The sequence below is a fragment of the Opisthocomus hoazin genome, chromosome 5 (assembly GCF_030867145.1).
Source record: "Opisthocomus hoazin isolate bOpiHoa1 chromosome 5, bOpiHoa1.hap1, whole genome shotgun sequence".
Lineage (NCBI taxonomy): Eukaryota > Metazoa > Chordata > Aves > Opisthocomiformes > Opisthocomidae > Opisthocomus > Opisthocomus hoazin.
The window spans coordinates 2,482,560-2,496,100 of record NC_134418.1 but is presented as its reverse complement, the minus strand read 5'-3'; the positions used below and the strand labels follow the sequence as shown (position 1 = coordinate 2,496,100).

Here is a 13,541-nt window from a genome sequence, read left to right as displayed (position 1 = left end):
CTCTGAGGGTGACGGAGCCCTGGCCCAGGCTGCCCAGGGAGGCTGTGGAGTCTCCTTCTCTGGAGATATTCAAGACCCACCTGGCCGCGGTGCTGTGCAGCCTGCTCTGGGTGACCCTGCTTGGGCAGGGGTTTGGGCTGGGTGACCCACAGAGGTTCCTTCCAACCCCCACCATGCTGGGATTCTATGATTCTGTGAACTCCCCGTGTCTCCCCACTGGTAACAGGAGAAGATAAAGGGGAGTGTGATGGCCAGGGAGGTGACATTAATAGGCAAGAATCCAAGCCCGGGGACATCGCATCAGCTTGATGTGAATTTCTGGTCTCAGAGTAAAGTGGTTTTTTGACTGCAGCACTGTCATCCCTCACTTTGTCACTAAGCTAAATGGTCCGACTCATTGAGGAAAGTTTTCTCCAGCCACTTTATCATTGCAGCAACTTCTCCAAACCCTCTCCAGCTGTTTAACCCTCTGCTAACACCTGTACTGGACAGTAGCAGGGAGGGCATTCACAGGCAGGGAGCAAGGTTTCCCCTCTCCAGGAGCTCTGTAGGCTCCTTCCTCCAGTCTGACCATGTCAGAAGTCCTTGGGAGACCGCTAAAAAGAATGTGATCCTGGGAAGGGTTAGGGACCGGTTCACCTATCCTGTCCTCCAGAGGGGTCCCTTCCAACCCAGAACTTTCTATGATTCTATGATTCTATGATCTCAAGAGATCTCTTTCAACCTAAACGACTCTGTGATTCTGTGACTTGTTATCAGAGTAAGAGGAGATGCTGGATCCTACATCCACCAACCAAGAAAGATACAGAGGTACCAGAAATACTTCAGGGAAGACCCACATGCATGGCCAAAGACTTCAGAACAAAGCCTGATCATAAAAGAGTAAGGACAGCTTAGGTTAAGGTGGCCTTAACAACAACTTGCAATTAGCAGCTTGTTTTGTAACACTGGAGATAACAAAACACCAGAAGAGTTTCTGAGGATTGTCCCTGAACTTACACCACAAACAGACTTTACACTGGTTGGACACATCTCCGAAAGATTTGTCCTGGGTCAGATGGGATCTACCCCAGGGTGGTTGACATGTCACACGCAGTTGGAGCGAATGATCCCAGGTTTAAGGGCTGACAGAAGGGGCTCCAGGGATCTGTTTGCACCATTGTGGTAGGAGACCCGGAGACCTTGGTGTCTAAAGGCTCAGGGAACTTCTGAGCAAGAAAAGAGCCGGTGGAGCCAGGGGACTGCACAAAGCCTTTGTTCTCATTTCAGACCCTGACAGAGCCGCATGTCAAGTCACAGGAAAGTGGCACGGTACAGTACTGTGCAGGTCAACAGCACCTTTCTTTTGAGGATTGTAAAGCCCTTTCAAGACATCATTTTGTTAAACCTCACAACACCCCTGTGAGGTAGGTATTACCCCCCCATTTTACAGATGGGGGGAACTGAGGCACAGAGAAATGCAACGGCTTGGCCAAGGCCTTTGGGCAAGCCGATGACACAGGCAGGAGGTCTTCCTGCTCTTGTTCCCAGCTTGTGGCTCCTTCCCCCTTTGGACAGCAGAGTGTTAGCAGCTCACAGAGCCACTGCTGGGCTTGCCCCATGAGCAGGGAACACGCAATGTTTATGGAGGGCTCCTGAGCCCCTTGAAAGCACCCTGGTAGCCAGCTGCCACCAGCACTTCAGATATCAAACCATTTCCCAGACAGCTTCTCCTTCCAGGTAAAACCCCAGGACTGTCACTGCTTTTTCTTGTGCAATCAGGCAGGAGGCCAGGAGAAGCCTGAGAACTTGGATCCTTCGTGGAAATGTCCCAGCACTGTATGGCACAGTCCAAACTGGAAACCACTTTGCTCTCATGGTAAATGTCTCCCCGGAGACAATGCCCAGCGTTGAACTCTGGTGGCAATGGTGGTGGTGGGGTCTCACCAGGCCTGGAGGAGAAGGAGGAGGTAGCTAGAAGGAAATTACAAGGCTTTCGGTGTCACTGTCATCAGCATCTTTTGTCAGTGCTGGATGTTCTCTTGACCCTAAGTCACCCCATCGCAGCCCATGTGCAATGCCAAGAAGAAACTAAAGCTGGGGGGTAAATTGGCAAGGAAGCGATGCCAGGAGCTTTGGTGGAGTCTCCATCGTGGTAACCCCACCACCAGCCCACCCCAACCCTTAGATATATCATAGTACCGATTTCCCCTCTCCGCCGCCCACCACTAGAGTTTTCGTGCTGAATACATATTCTGTCTTAAAAAAATAGTCCTCTGGTATCAAAAGACAAATAAAACAAGAGAGGAATAAAAGACCCCTGTCGCCAGCAGCAGTGCAAATCAGGAGAGCCAGCTCAGGAAGGATGGGCTTAAGGTGTCCTTGGTTTGTCACTTCTTCAAGAGGAAGGAGGCTGATTGGACTTTGATGGCTGGGACTGGCCTAAAGTGACAAGAAAGAGAAAGGAGACAACTCATTTGAGTACAGAGACCAAGCATCCACTACCTCCACCACAACCATTTTTCCACAGCTCGGGGAAGACAGACCAGCTGCTGTCCCTGAGACCAGAGGGGACCTGGGACTGCCATGGTCACACTTGTCCTCTCTCAAAAATACAACCCCAAACTGTATCGCTTTGAGGTGTTTTCCTCTGGCATACCCACAAAACCCTGATAGGATGCAAAGTCCACCAAAGCATGCGGTGTCACCAAGCAGTAACCAGCAGTGAGAACTGCGAGCCCACCAACTGCGGGAACCATGTCCCCGAAGGGGTTACTGCTCTCAGCTTCCCAAAAACAGCCAAGGTGATTCACGCGCTACCAAGAGATGTCACCAAATCAACAACCCGACATGGATCCTACAGTCCATCCTGGGAATCACAAAATCTCTCACCTCTTCCATCTAGAAAAGAAAACAGTTCCCTGGCCCTCTCTGACCATGTTGGGGGTGTCAAGTAATGAATCCAGATCAGCACATGGGCATGTCCTGCTCCCTGGAACAAGTCTGACCCTGCCAGTCAAAACTTTTTTATATGGGCACCATTTCAAGGGAGGATGGCCAGGGACCACTCCCGGTGGGCAGCAAACTACACCATCTGGGGAGGAAGCCGAGTTTGGCTGCTGGGGTGTGCCAAATCTTTCTCTTTCGGTACCAGAGAACAGGCCTGCTTTATCCACTAGAAGAGATTTATCTGCTATAGGGATTGAGTTACACTAAGAAATTTTGGGGCATATTCAGCCTCCTTGTGGTGGCAACTACAAAGACATAGGAACCTAAAATAGTCCAAGAGCAGCAAAGCAGTAATTAGCAAAGCAGACTGTCTCGGGATGAGAGCCAACTTCACTCCAGCATGGTGCCTGCTCTCCATGGCTGGATATGACCCACAAGCCTGACTAGCAGGAGCAGATGCAAGGGTGATCCCTTGAGGCTCCATTGACCTATCATATCCAGAGGATTCAGCAGCATAGCAAGGGTTGAAAGTAGCAGTGATGTTGTAAAGGACTTGGACTTCATCTCCCAGCTCCAAACTGGAAAACCTGAGTCCTCCATTCCCTTGGATGCAGATGCCCAAGTCCTGCTGTTGCTGGAGTACCCAGAGGGGCTATGTCCTCCTCATCTAGGAGCCTCTGGGAAGGCGGACATTTAATCTCCAGTCTCCTGGTTCCCAGCCCAGTGCTTAACCAAAGGCCATCCCCCCACAAGCAGTCCCCATGGTCCTACATGGTGTCTGTGACTCACCTTTGAGGTGGCATCGGTCTGTAGGGAGGAAAGATGAAACAGAGCATCAGTGTCCATCCCTTCACTCCACTGTCCCCCAGCAGCTCACCAACAGCCCCCTCGTGCTCTGGGACAAGGAGCCACATGCACCCACCAAAGGACAGCATCCCCCATAACCCCTGTAAGACCCAAAGTCCCAACCTCGGTCATCACTGGTCAACTTTACCCAAACCCTGTGGGCTCCTGCCAGGTGGAGGCATGGCTGCAGACCCCAGACACCCACAGGTACCTTGCTCGGGTGGGCAGGCTTTTCTCCTGCACCACGCAAGAGAGAGCATGGGCACAGGATTGTTTATGTACGTAGGGTCCTCATCCGGACAAACACTTTGGTTGTGGTTGCTCTCCAGGTAGCAGGATTTGGGACATCTTCCGATTTCCTTTCTGCCTGTTGCTGCTGCTCCCAGATGCCCCACACCAAAGATCCCCAATGCTCCACACGCCAGTTACCTCAAAGCTGGTGGGCTTCAAACTTCTCTGTAGCTACAACAGCAGGTACAGACCCACACCGCCCAGAGCACAGAGCACTCCTGCTTCTCCTCAGCAGCCTGGCCCGTACACACCAGCCATACCGGGGAGGAGCAGGAGCAGCCCAGGTCACAGTGAAGACACCACAAGGAGCAGACCAGAGCACACCGCGGTGACATTTGGGATGTCTCACCCAGATGTGACCTACAAGACCCCCCACCGTGCCCACCTGCAGGACCCCAGCAGTGGTGGGAAATAGCTCAACTCCTCTCTCAACTTACTTTAATGGCCTCGTGGGGTGGCTCATGGCACTGGCACCCGACGCCTTGAAGTTGGTAGGAGGGACCATGACCAGCAGGGTCTGTCCATGTGCAGGAGGCAGCTCTTTGGCCAGAAGGGGACTTCCAGGTAGCGGCCGACGGGGGGGCTGGTGCTTTGGGACAATCTGGGATCACAAAGTGTATGGGGAGAGACAATATCCTTAGAAGAGCATCCAGTGACCTCCTGCAAACCTCTCTCCCCTGCTGCAGAGCTGAGATGCTTCAAAGCATGTAACGACACCACCCAAACTACCTTAAAATATTCTCATTATCTAATGAGCTTTCTTCACCGTTGTAACAGAGTCATCTCAGGATGGCGTGACAGCTCCTCAGTAGTGCCCAACCCAGAAGAGCCACAGGCAGCCAAAACCCAGGGAATTTCTACGAGTCTGGCAGGAAAGCACAGCCAACCAGCAAAGCTCACCAGCGGGGTCCTCACAGGGCTGCAGGGAAGAGGTTTCTTTGGAGGTGGCAGCTTAGCCTGGGAGACGACCGTTTTGGTGGGGACCATGGGCGATTTGCTGACTGGCGGAGGTGGCCTGGCAGGCTTGGGGTCTCTTGGGCGTGAAGGGACGGAGTGGGGAGCCGGGCGAAGAGGGTGGACAACGTTGACAGGCTGAGAGCCAGGCTGGTGAGCTCTGGGTTTGGGGGGGAACACAGCCCGTGTTGCCTGGAGGGACGAGAAAGCAAAAGAATGGAGAAAATCTTAGGTGCATTTTCCTGGGTGCCGGAAAGTAGATGTCCCCTAAAGGTCTGGGTGCTAGGGAGTTGCATGAGGAGCACGGGGTGTTTATTCCACTTTCACCATCCCACCCAAAAGCTGAACATGCTTGCTCCTCACTAACCATACGAAAGCACGTAGGGATGAGAAAGGTGCTGGGCTCAGGAGATCTGGACCAGGGCCAGCTCTGGTGAATCCACACCAGATTTCCACCAGACTGAATGACAGAGATGGGAGACAGCATCTGTTCTGCCCTGCTCTCAGTCACTGTGGCAGTGCTCAAAAAAACTAAAGTCTTCCTGAATTCAGCCCCAGGCTGACCCATACCAAGGTCACCAGAGCTGACACAACCAGCAGCAGAAGCATCTGCTTCCCCGGAGACCCGGCACAAAGTCATCAGTGGGATTGCAGAGCCCCTGCTAAGCTTTGCCATGGTGATGGGCAATTTCCCGGCGGAGGCTCCTGGCAATCATCTGGGTCTTCTTGAGCAGGCAGACCTCAACAGACTCATTTTAGGAGAGATGTGTCCTACTGACCAAGAGCTCACAGTGTAGATGTAATGGAAACCAACACAGAGCACCAGCTGCTAGAGGGAGGTGTGATCACCCACAAGTATCAAGTCCCAGGGAGGGAAAGCAAACCTGGAAGGTGAGTTATGACTTACTTTATTAGTGTGGCTGGAGGTGGAAATGTTCCGCAAGGTGAAAGCGGCTTTGGGATGGCCACTGGTTGACTTCCGACTCGTGGTTTTGTTCCTGCCCGGGATCAGAAACGTAAATCACAGATGGCAAAATAAAGCAATCATTTTTGCAACAGCTGTGTCCCAAAATGCTGCACATCAGCAAGATCCTGTCTTTGTTAACAGATCATTAACAGTCCTGCAGTGCTGGGTGAGCAGGGGTGACAAGTCTGTCTTGAGATAATGAGGGTAATGAAGGAGGCTGTTTGGTTCTGGGTTTTTTTTCCCAAATTATTGCAGTGGCTCTGAGGCATCTGTGTGCCCATACTTGTACTGGGAGGGGAAAGAATAAGAATATCTAAATTCAGCGCTACTTTAGAGCCCTTCTAGTTCTTGCAGCCTGATAGAAACAGATGGTGAGAAAGCTCCTTGGTACCAGGCCACCCTCATCATCACTCTCTCTGGTTGTCCTGTCCAGCTGATCATTCCTGTCCTCTGCTCAGGGGAGAGCTGATGGTCTCAGATTGTCACAGGAGAGAGCTCTTCGTATCTCAACCAGGTCTCATACCAGTTTGAAACTGGCACTGTGCACCACCAGCTCCCCCACAACTGTTCCTACCAGGCTGGATGCTGCCAGTAGCAAGAAAACAAGGTTTCAGGGTGTCACTGGGTCCTCAGGAGAGGAGGGATTTAGGATGCATCACCCACCTGTATGTCTCCTGGCTTCTCCTCCTCATCTCCTTTATCCATTTATTCAGGAGCGAGTTCTCGCGCCGATACCAAAAGTAAGTGATCATCATCAAGGCCGGGAGGAAGAGCAGGAAGATGAGCAGAATGCTGATTAAGATGGCTTCATGATCTGGCAGGGAAAGCACAAAGATAAGTGCAGGACTGGGCGAGCCAGCCGCCTCCATCTCCACTCAATGGAGACATCGGTCGCGTCTGCCCTTTCCTGGCCACCCAGGTTAGAGACATCATTGCTGCCCACACCTCCAGAAAGGGAGCAGTACCATCTGGTGGCCTCTGATAAAAATGGGTGGCCAGCAAGCAACCAGAGCTGGGCACAGGCTGTGAGTCTGCCTGAACGGACCCAACCCAGCACAAGTGGGAGCAGAGCTGCCAGCAGCTTTATCACCCCATCTCTCCCTCTCATGGTACTGCTCCAGCCCCACCACTGTGACAAGGCACCAGACAAGAAGTCATGACTCACTGTCGCGCTGCACAGGGCCACTGTCCACGCTGCCACCCAAGCCCGGCTTCTCGCAGTAGGGAGGAGCCCAGCCGGCATCGCAGTGGCAGTTCTTGTTGCTGTTGCAGACCTGACGGGAGAGAAGGAGCGCTGGAGACCACGGGGGATGTATGGAAATGCTGGTCTATACAGTGGGGATAAGAGCAGATGGCCAATGGCAGGAGTCCAGGCTGAAGGAGCTTAACCCCTGCCAGTATTTAGCCCTTGAATACCACCTGGTTCATCGTGGAATCACAGAATCATAGAATAGTTTGGGTTGGAAGGGTCATGTCTGTGTTGCCCTCAAATGTGTGATTGCAACGAATAGAGATGTTTTTTTGTTGGCACTTTCATCTCCCTGCTCTTTGCAGAAACCTTGAAGACCAACTTATACCCTCAGTTTTCACACCTCTTGACTAGACATGCCTGATGCCCTCAATACTTTGTGTTAGGCCAGAAGTTTGCTGAACATCTTCCCCTTGGGATCTTCCCATTAAAACATAGCATTGCTGTTGCCTCATCTGACAAAGCCCTGTGTTCTGCAAAGGTCAAATCTTTGTAGCCTTTAAGCTTTGGACAATAGCGGCTCTTTCTGTTCACTGAACCATTTCCCTGCCTTTTTGCAATCCCAGTTGTGTTTCTAACCCTTGCTTTGCTCTCAGAGGGAACAGGCACCTGCTCTAAACAATCTCCGGTTCAAATGGGACCCTGATCCAAATTTTGCAGCTGGTCCTTACATCACGAGTGATCTTCTTCCTCTAACTTGGACACGGTTAAGCAAAGATCTCAGCTCAGTCTCACCCATAGCTGATGCATGAGAGAGTTATGAAAAGCAGATGCCCACTGCGTTTCAAGGCTCATCCCTGTGGGAGACACTTGGTTTCGCTTAAGAATCTGCCCTTATCTCAGGAGCCTGCTGTAGGTCTCGGGCAACAACTCACCCCATGGCCATTGCACCGGGAAACGCACTTTTCCAGCTCAAAAAGGGAAGCATTCTGGCACCGGCGATCTTTGCAAACCTGAGAGAGAGACAAGAAGTTGAGGTTAGAGAAAGACCTGAGACAGAAGGGACAAAGATCTTCTGGCTTCACAGATGGGAGTCCTCTGGAAGGACGTTGTCCGTTGGAAAATGCAGGTTGGTTAAATCATACTGTTCCAGGTCAACGCATTTCACTCCAATTTTCAGCACAGTCCAGGAAACCTCTGCCATTCCCCCATCCAGGACGGCTCAGAGGAGCCCAGCCACCACCACTCCCACTCCTCCCCTGACAACCCACCTGGCAGCTCCTGGAGAAGGCATTTCCCATCTGGCTCTAAAAGGCAAGCACCAGCCAAGAAAAACATTGGATTTCAAAACCAGCCATCCTTTCTCATGTAAATGTTGACGTTTTGGCCTTCCATCCCAAACTGGGATGAAAATTTCTCAATTAAAATGCCAAGCAGCAAAGGCCCTATCTCCCCAGCCAGCTCTGTCTGGCGTGCATCCCCTGCTACCGTGTTGTCAACCAGCCCTTTCTCAGCTGAACTGACCCTCTGTGAGGTACATGGAGATGCAGGGGCTGTAAAAAAACCTGAAGCTCAGTTAGCAGCATCTCTTTGGATCTGTTGTCTTGATTCCTAACCCAGCTTATCCCTGGGAAACAGTTTATTGATAGGAGGAAGCCTCATCCATCAAGTCCTGGGGCATGCCATTCTTGTTGGGGTTGCTCCACTATGCATTAAATCAGTAAAGCAGCATGAAGGCCAGAGAGGAGATTTGGTGGCCTACACACAAGCATCTGGGGATGTCTAGAAATGCCCCAGCTGAGATGCCACCAGGGCAACGTCTGCAAGCATGGAGGAAACCACATCCCATAGCCCAGCTGTAATGCAGAGAAGAGCCAATGTCTACACTGGAGCTGGGACAAGAGCTAAGGAGCAGATCTCCTGGAGGAGACCCCAGCCCTAGGAAGAGGTACTCACCATCCCATCTCCACATTTTGTCCCCGTCATCACCAGCCCGGGGTCGGAGAGGTCTTCTTCGTCGTCCTTCGCGGTGTACATGTAGGTGCCCCGGCACTTCACCTCCCGCCCGTTGAAACGGATGGTGGTGTCGATGGAGACAGTGTTGGTCCCCTGGGGCTTCTTAGCTGAGCTCTGGCACTGGATCTTGCCACACATAGCATCCCTAGGAGCAGGACACAGACGAGGTGAGGGCAGGAGATGTGGGTACCAGCCACCTCACCCTCCCTGTCCCATCACCCTTGGCCCCGCTGCCTGATGGTTCGCCTCCCTGTGAATTTATGGCCAGAGCAGGTTGTGATGGGAGAGGCTCAGCAGGTTCAGAAAGGACTTGGATAAATCATGGACAGTGCAGAGAAATGCTGGAGGGAATAGGCAGGGGTGGTCTCTCCAACATTCCTTGTCTAACTGGGAATACTGAAGAGCACACGCCCTCTAAATAGTGTCTCCTGCTGATGCTGTCTTTGATTTTCCCTTCAGGCTGGGTTGGGAGGTGATGCGCGGTGGGACAACCTCCCAGCAGTAATGGGGACTGAGCCGAGGAAGAACCTGGCGGCTTCCTCAGGTCCAGACCAGATCTGGCCCAAGGGGTGATGCCAGGAGGTTGGGGTAGGACCCTGCCAGCCCCTCTGCAGGGGTGGGCAGCAGGGGGCTGTGCGTACAGGAGGAGGACATGGGGCACCCATGGGTGCCAGCGCTGCACCCACCTCTTGTCGCATTTCACGTAGCGCCCTTGGCTGTCTTTGCCGCAGTTGCCGTAGGTGTTCCCAGCCATGTTCACGTCCTGGAAACAGGCGTCCGGGGCTGGCCAGGCACCTGCAGGGAGGGAGGAAAGGTCCATGTGGGCATGGGGAAAGCAGCCAGAAATATCAAAACCGGGAGCGGTGGCTGGATGCTTGCAGAGGAAGCCACAAGTAGAGGAGGTCACGTGCAGCATATGGAGTCACGTGCAGCATGGGGCCATATGGGGGGCTGTATGCAATGTATGGGCAGTATGCAGTGGCTGGACGGGCACTGCAGAGGATCAGGGACCTCTAAGCGTGCGTTGACAGCACCCCCAGCCCCCCACACCAGCCCCACGGCCGCAGACCTCAACCCTGGATGGGGACAGCACAACCCCTCCAACCCACCACCGTGTGGCCCATGGGGACGCCACGTGCAGACAGAGCGCTGAGACCCAACGTGGCTCCTGCTCCGGACAGGAGCCATGGGACGTGGTTTCCTCCACGCTCGCAGACATTGCCCTGGTGACATCTCAACCGGGGCATTTCTAGACATCCGCAGATGCTTGTGTGTAGGCCACCAGGGGTGGCTGGGGCTGGTGGGACTCACCTGGTCCCCAGAGCTGGACGCACTGCTGGTGGTGGGTCATGCACATGCCGTTGTTGCAGTAAGCCTCGCCATAGGCACAGGATGAGCCGTCCAGCAGATAGACGTTGGCCGGGCAGTAGGGCGAGGCACCTGTGCAGTACTCGGGAAGGTCACAGGATCCCGCTGCTTCCCTGCAGATGGTCCCAGCCACCTTCAGCTGCCGCAAGAGGAGAGAGAAACATCAGCGCTGAGGGGTAGCAAAGGGGCCAAGCTGTGATTGGTGGTCAGGGAGGCTCTCCTCCCCCTCTACTCTGCCCTGGGGAGGCCCCATCTGGAGTCCTGTGTCCAGTGCTGGGCTCCCCACTTCAAGAAAGACGAGGAGCTACTGGAGAGAGTCCAGCGGAGGGCTACGAGGGTGAGGAGGGGGCTGGAGCATCTCTGCTACGAGGAGAGGTTGAGGGAGCTGGACTTGTTCAGTCTGGAGAAGAGAAGGCTGAGAGGGGACCTTCGAAATGCCTCTAAATATCTGCAGGGTGGGGGTCAGGAGGACGGGGCCAGACTCTTTCCAGTGGTGCCCAGCGACAGGACAAGGGGCAAGGGGCACAAACTGAAGCAGAGGAAGCTCCAGCTGAAGATGAGGAAGAACTTCTTCCCTCTGAGGGTGACGGAGCCCTGGCCCAGGCTGCCCAGGGAGGCTGTGGAGTCTCCATCTCTGGAGATATTCCAGACCCGCCTGGACGCGGTGCTGTGCAGCCTGCTGTGGGTGACCCTGCTTGGGCAGGGGGTTGGGCTGGGTGACCCACAGAGGTCCCTTCCAACCCCGACCATTCTGTGATTCTGTGTGATTCTGTGCCTCCTGGTACAGCTTGGGCCCATAAGCCACCTATAATGTCCCCTGCAGGACTATATGGGGCTGTCAAAGTATAAAGTGAAATTCCTGGGTGCGACCCCAGCCATGAAGCAGCCAGCAGAGACTCTCCTGCGGACACAAGGTTACGCATAACCCTCCTCATTTGGGTCTGGGGGGGGTTTGACCTTCTGGACATGCGGCACATGGGTCCTGAGGGAATGGTAGGGCCCGTATCTCCCTGCACAGCCCACTAGAGGGCAGGGGGACACGGTGGGGGGCACGGTGGGGGGCTTACCTTGCAGCTCTGGCAGCAGTCGCCATGGGCACACTGGGCCCCCTCCTTCAGCGTGCAATTGTGCGCATTGCAGCACGGGTTGGTGCACTCCTGTGTGGGGAGAAGAAGAAGACACCACCACGATCACTGAGTCCATCCCGTCCCCATTGCTACCCCCAGCCCCTTCTCCACCCATCACAGCATTGCTCTTCTCCTTTTGCTGATGGGGAAACTGAGGCACGGCAATGGATAAGGAAGACCTGAGCACCCTGGGGCAAAGTCAAGAAGCAAGGCAGGCCCAGGTTAAATGGATTTAGGAAGGTGGGATGGGGAAGAGCCCTTGGGATGGAGTCCCTGTGGTGACCAGCAAACCCCTTTGCCTTGGAAAGACCCCTCTCCACGTGGGCCACGTCCTGCTGCCCAGCAGCTGAGCTGAGATGCAAAAGCCTCTGCAGGAAACCGATGCAGCAGCCAGCACCGTACCTCCACCTCCCCGCAGTCACAGTCTTCTCCTTCCTCCAGAAAGCCGTTGCCACATTTCCGTCCCACCACCAGGTCCTTGGTGTCGGGCAGGTTGAAGAGACACATGCCACCTCCCTTCTGGAAGTAGTTCTCCAGCTGCCTCTTGCTGCAGGAGCTGAACACGCGAGGGAAGGGGTGTCTGCGCAGGGGACAGATGGGGAGGGATGGGAACCAGGGTGATCGGGACCAGGAGAAGGTGGAAAACCACAGTCAGAGCTAGGAAGTAAGGACACGGGCAAACTGGCACCAACCCTTCCAAGAGCAGAAGCCACCACTGGCCAGATGCACAAAGACCGTGAACATCTCCCACCCCAACTCGCTTGGCTGAGCACCAGACCAACAACCAGCGGACACCACACTGAACCCAAATATTCTCCAGAATGGGATGGTGTGGGCAAGCAGAGCTGCTGCCCACCACCCCCAGAGCATCAACACTCCAGTAAGAAACCTCTTGGAGACTGGAGACCCTCATGGTCTGAAACTCAAAGCCCAGGGAGCACCCATGCCTGCAGGCTCTGCCTGCTCGACGCTGGTGTAGGTGCCACCTCCGTGCCTCGGTCCTCTGCACCTGGGACACCGCAGACCTCCCCCGTCCTAACCGCAAGGCAGGTCTCCACATCTGCAACAACTGTCTGCTCAGGATGTCTGCTAAACACGTGGCTGCTGTCACTGAACCACTGACGGGAAATACCCGTTTGGGGCTCTTCAAATATCTGCAAGGATGAGATGGAGAAAAAATCCTCTAAAAAATTAAAGAAAAATGGAAAAGAAAGAAAAAAAACCCTCCGTATTAAATCATTCACAAGTACTGAGCAGCACCACAAAGAAAAAAAAAAATCAGAAAATTAAAGAAAAATGGAAAGGAAACACAAAAAAACTCCATATGAAATCATTCAAAAGGCCTGAGCAGCATCAAAAAAAACCAAAAATCAGAAAATTAAAGAAAAATGGAAAGGAAACACAAAAAACACTCCATATGAAATCATTCACAAAGCTTGAGCAGCACCAAAAAAAAATATCAGAGCCTTCTACTTATAAGGCCATTTCTCTAACAGCCCAAATGGCCTTTCCTATAATGAGCTGGAGAGAAACGGTGATTTTCTAGAGAAGCTCTGAGCATGGTTCTTCCATAATTCTGCACAAGCTTGTAGGGTTTTTTGTGTTATGGACTAAGAAGGAGGAAGCAGAGAGTAAGAGCTGTGCACCGCTCTCCGCTTCAGTGCTGGTTTCATTTCCCCCCGTCGCTGAAAAAAAGCTTTATTTCATATTAGAACATCTCATTTCCGAGATGACGCAGAGGGCTTTTTCTAAAAGTACATTTGAAGTCTGGGGGAAATCTCTTGAGCTGCAGGGAAAGCTCTAAGTCCGTGCAATTTAGGGAAGGGTGAGCAAATAAATATGCCCGGGTGAGCAA

The 13,541-nt window shown here is 53.3% G+C and overlaps 1 protein-coding gene across 1 annotated transcript in view; it reads right to left on the bottom strand.

Annotated features, from left to right (window-relative positions):
* Positions 1-1,322: 1,322 nt before the first annotated feature.
* ADAM33 (ADAM metallopeptidase domain 33) overlaps positions 1,323-13,541 on the bottom strand; it is a 35,948-nt gene continuing 23,729 nt past the window's right edge. Inside the window, exons 12-25 of the mRNA XM_075420252.1 lie at positions 12,089-12,266; positions 11,627-11,716; positions 10,503-10,698; positions 9,878-9,986; positions 9,132-9,336; positions 8,111-8,188; positions 7,152-7,260; positions 6,650-6,800; positions 5,927-6,017; positions 4,966-5,211; positions 4,503-4,666; positions 3,718-3,735; positions 2,298-2,421; positions 1,323-1,931 (exon numbers count right to left, since the gene is read on the bottom strand). Coding sequence (XP_075276367.1) covers positions 2,370-2,421; positions 3,718-3,735; positions 4,503-4,666; positions 4,966-5,211; positions 5,927-6,017; positions 6,650-6,800; positions 7,152-7,260; positions 8,111-8,188; positions 9,132-9,336; positions 9,878-9,986; positions 10,503-10,698; positions 11,627-11,716; positions 12,089-12,266 — 1,687 coding nt within the window. The 3' untranslated portion in view covers positions 1,323-1,931; positions 2,298-2,369. The remainder of the gene's footprint in view (positions 1,932-2,297; positions 2,422-3,717; positions 3,736-4,502; positions 4,667-4,965; positions 5,212-5,926; positions 6,018-6,649; positions 6,801-7,151; positions 7,261-8,110; positions 8,189-9,131; positions 9,337-9,877; positions 9,987-10,502; positions 10,699-11,626; positions 11,717-12,088; positions 12,267-13,541) is intronic.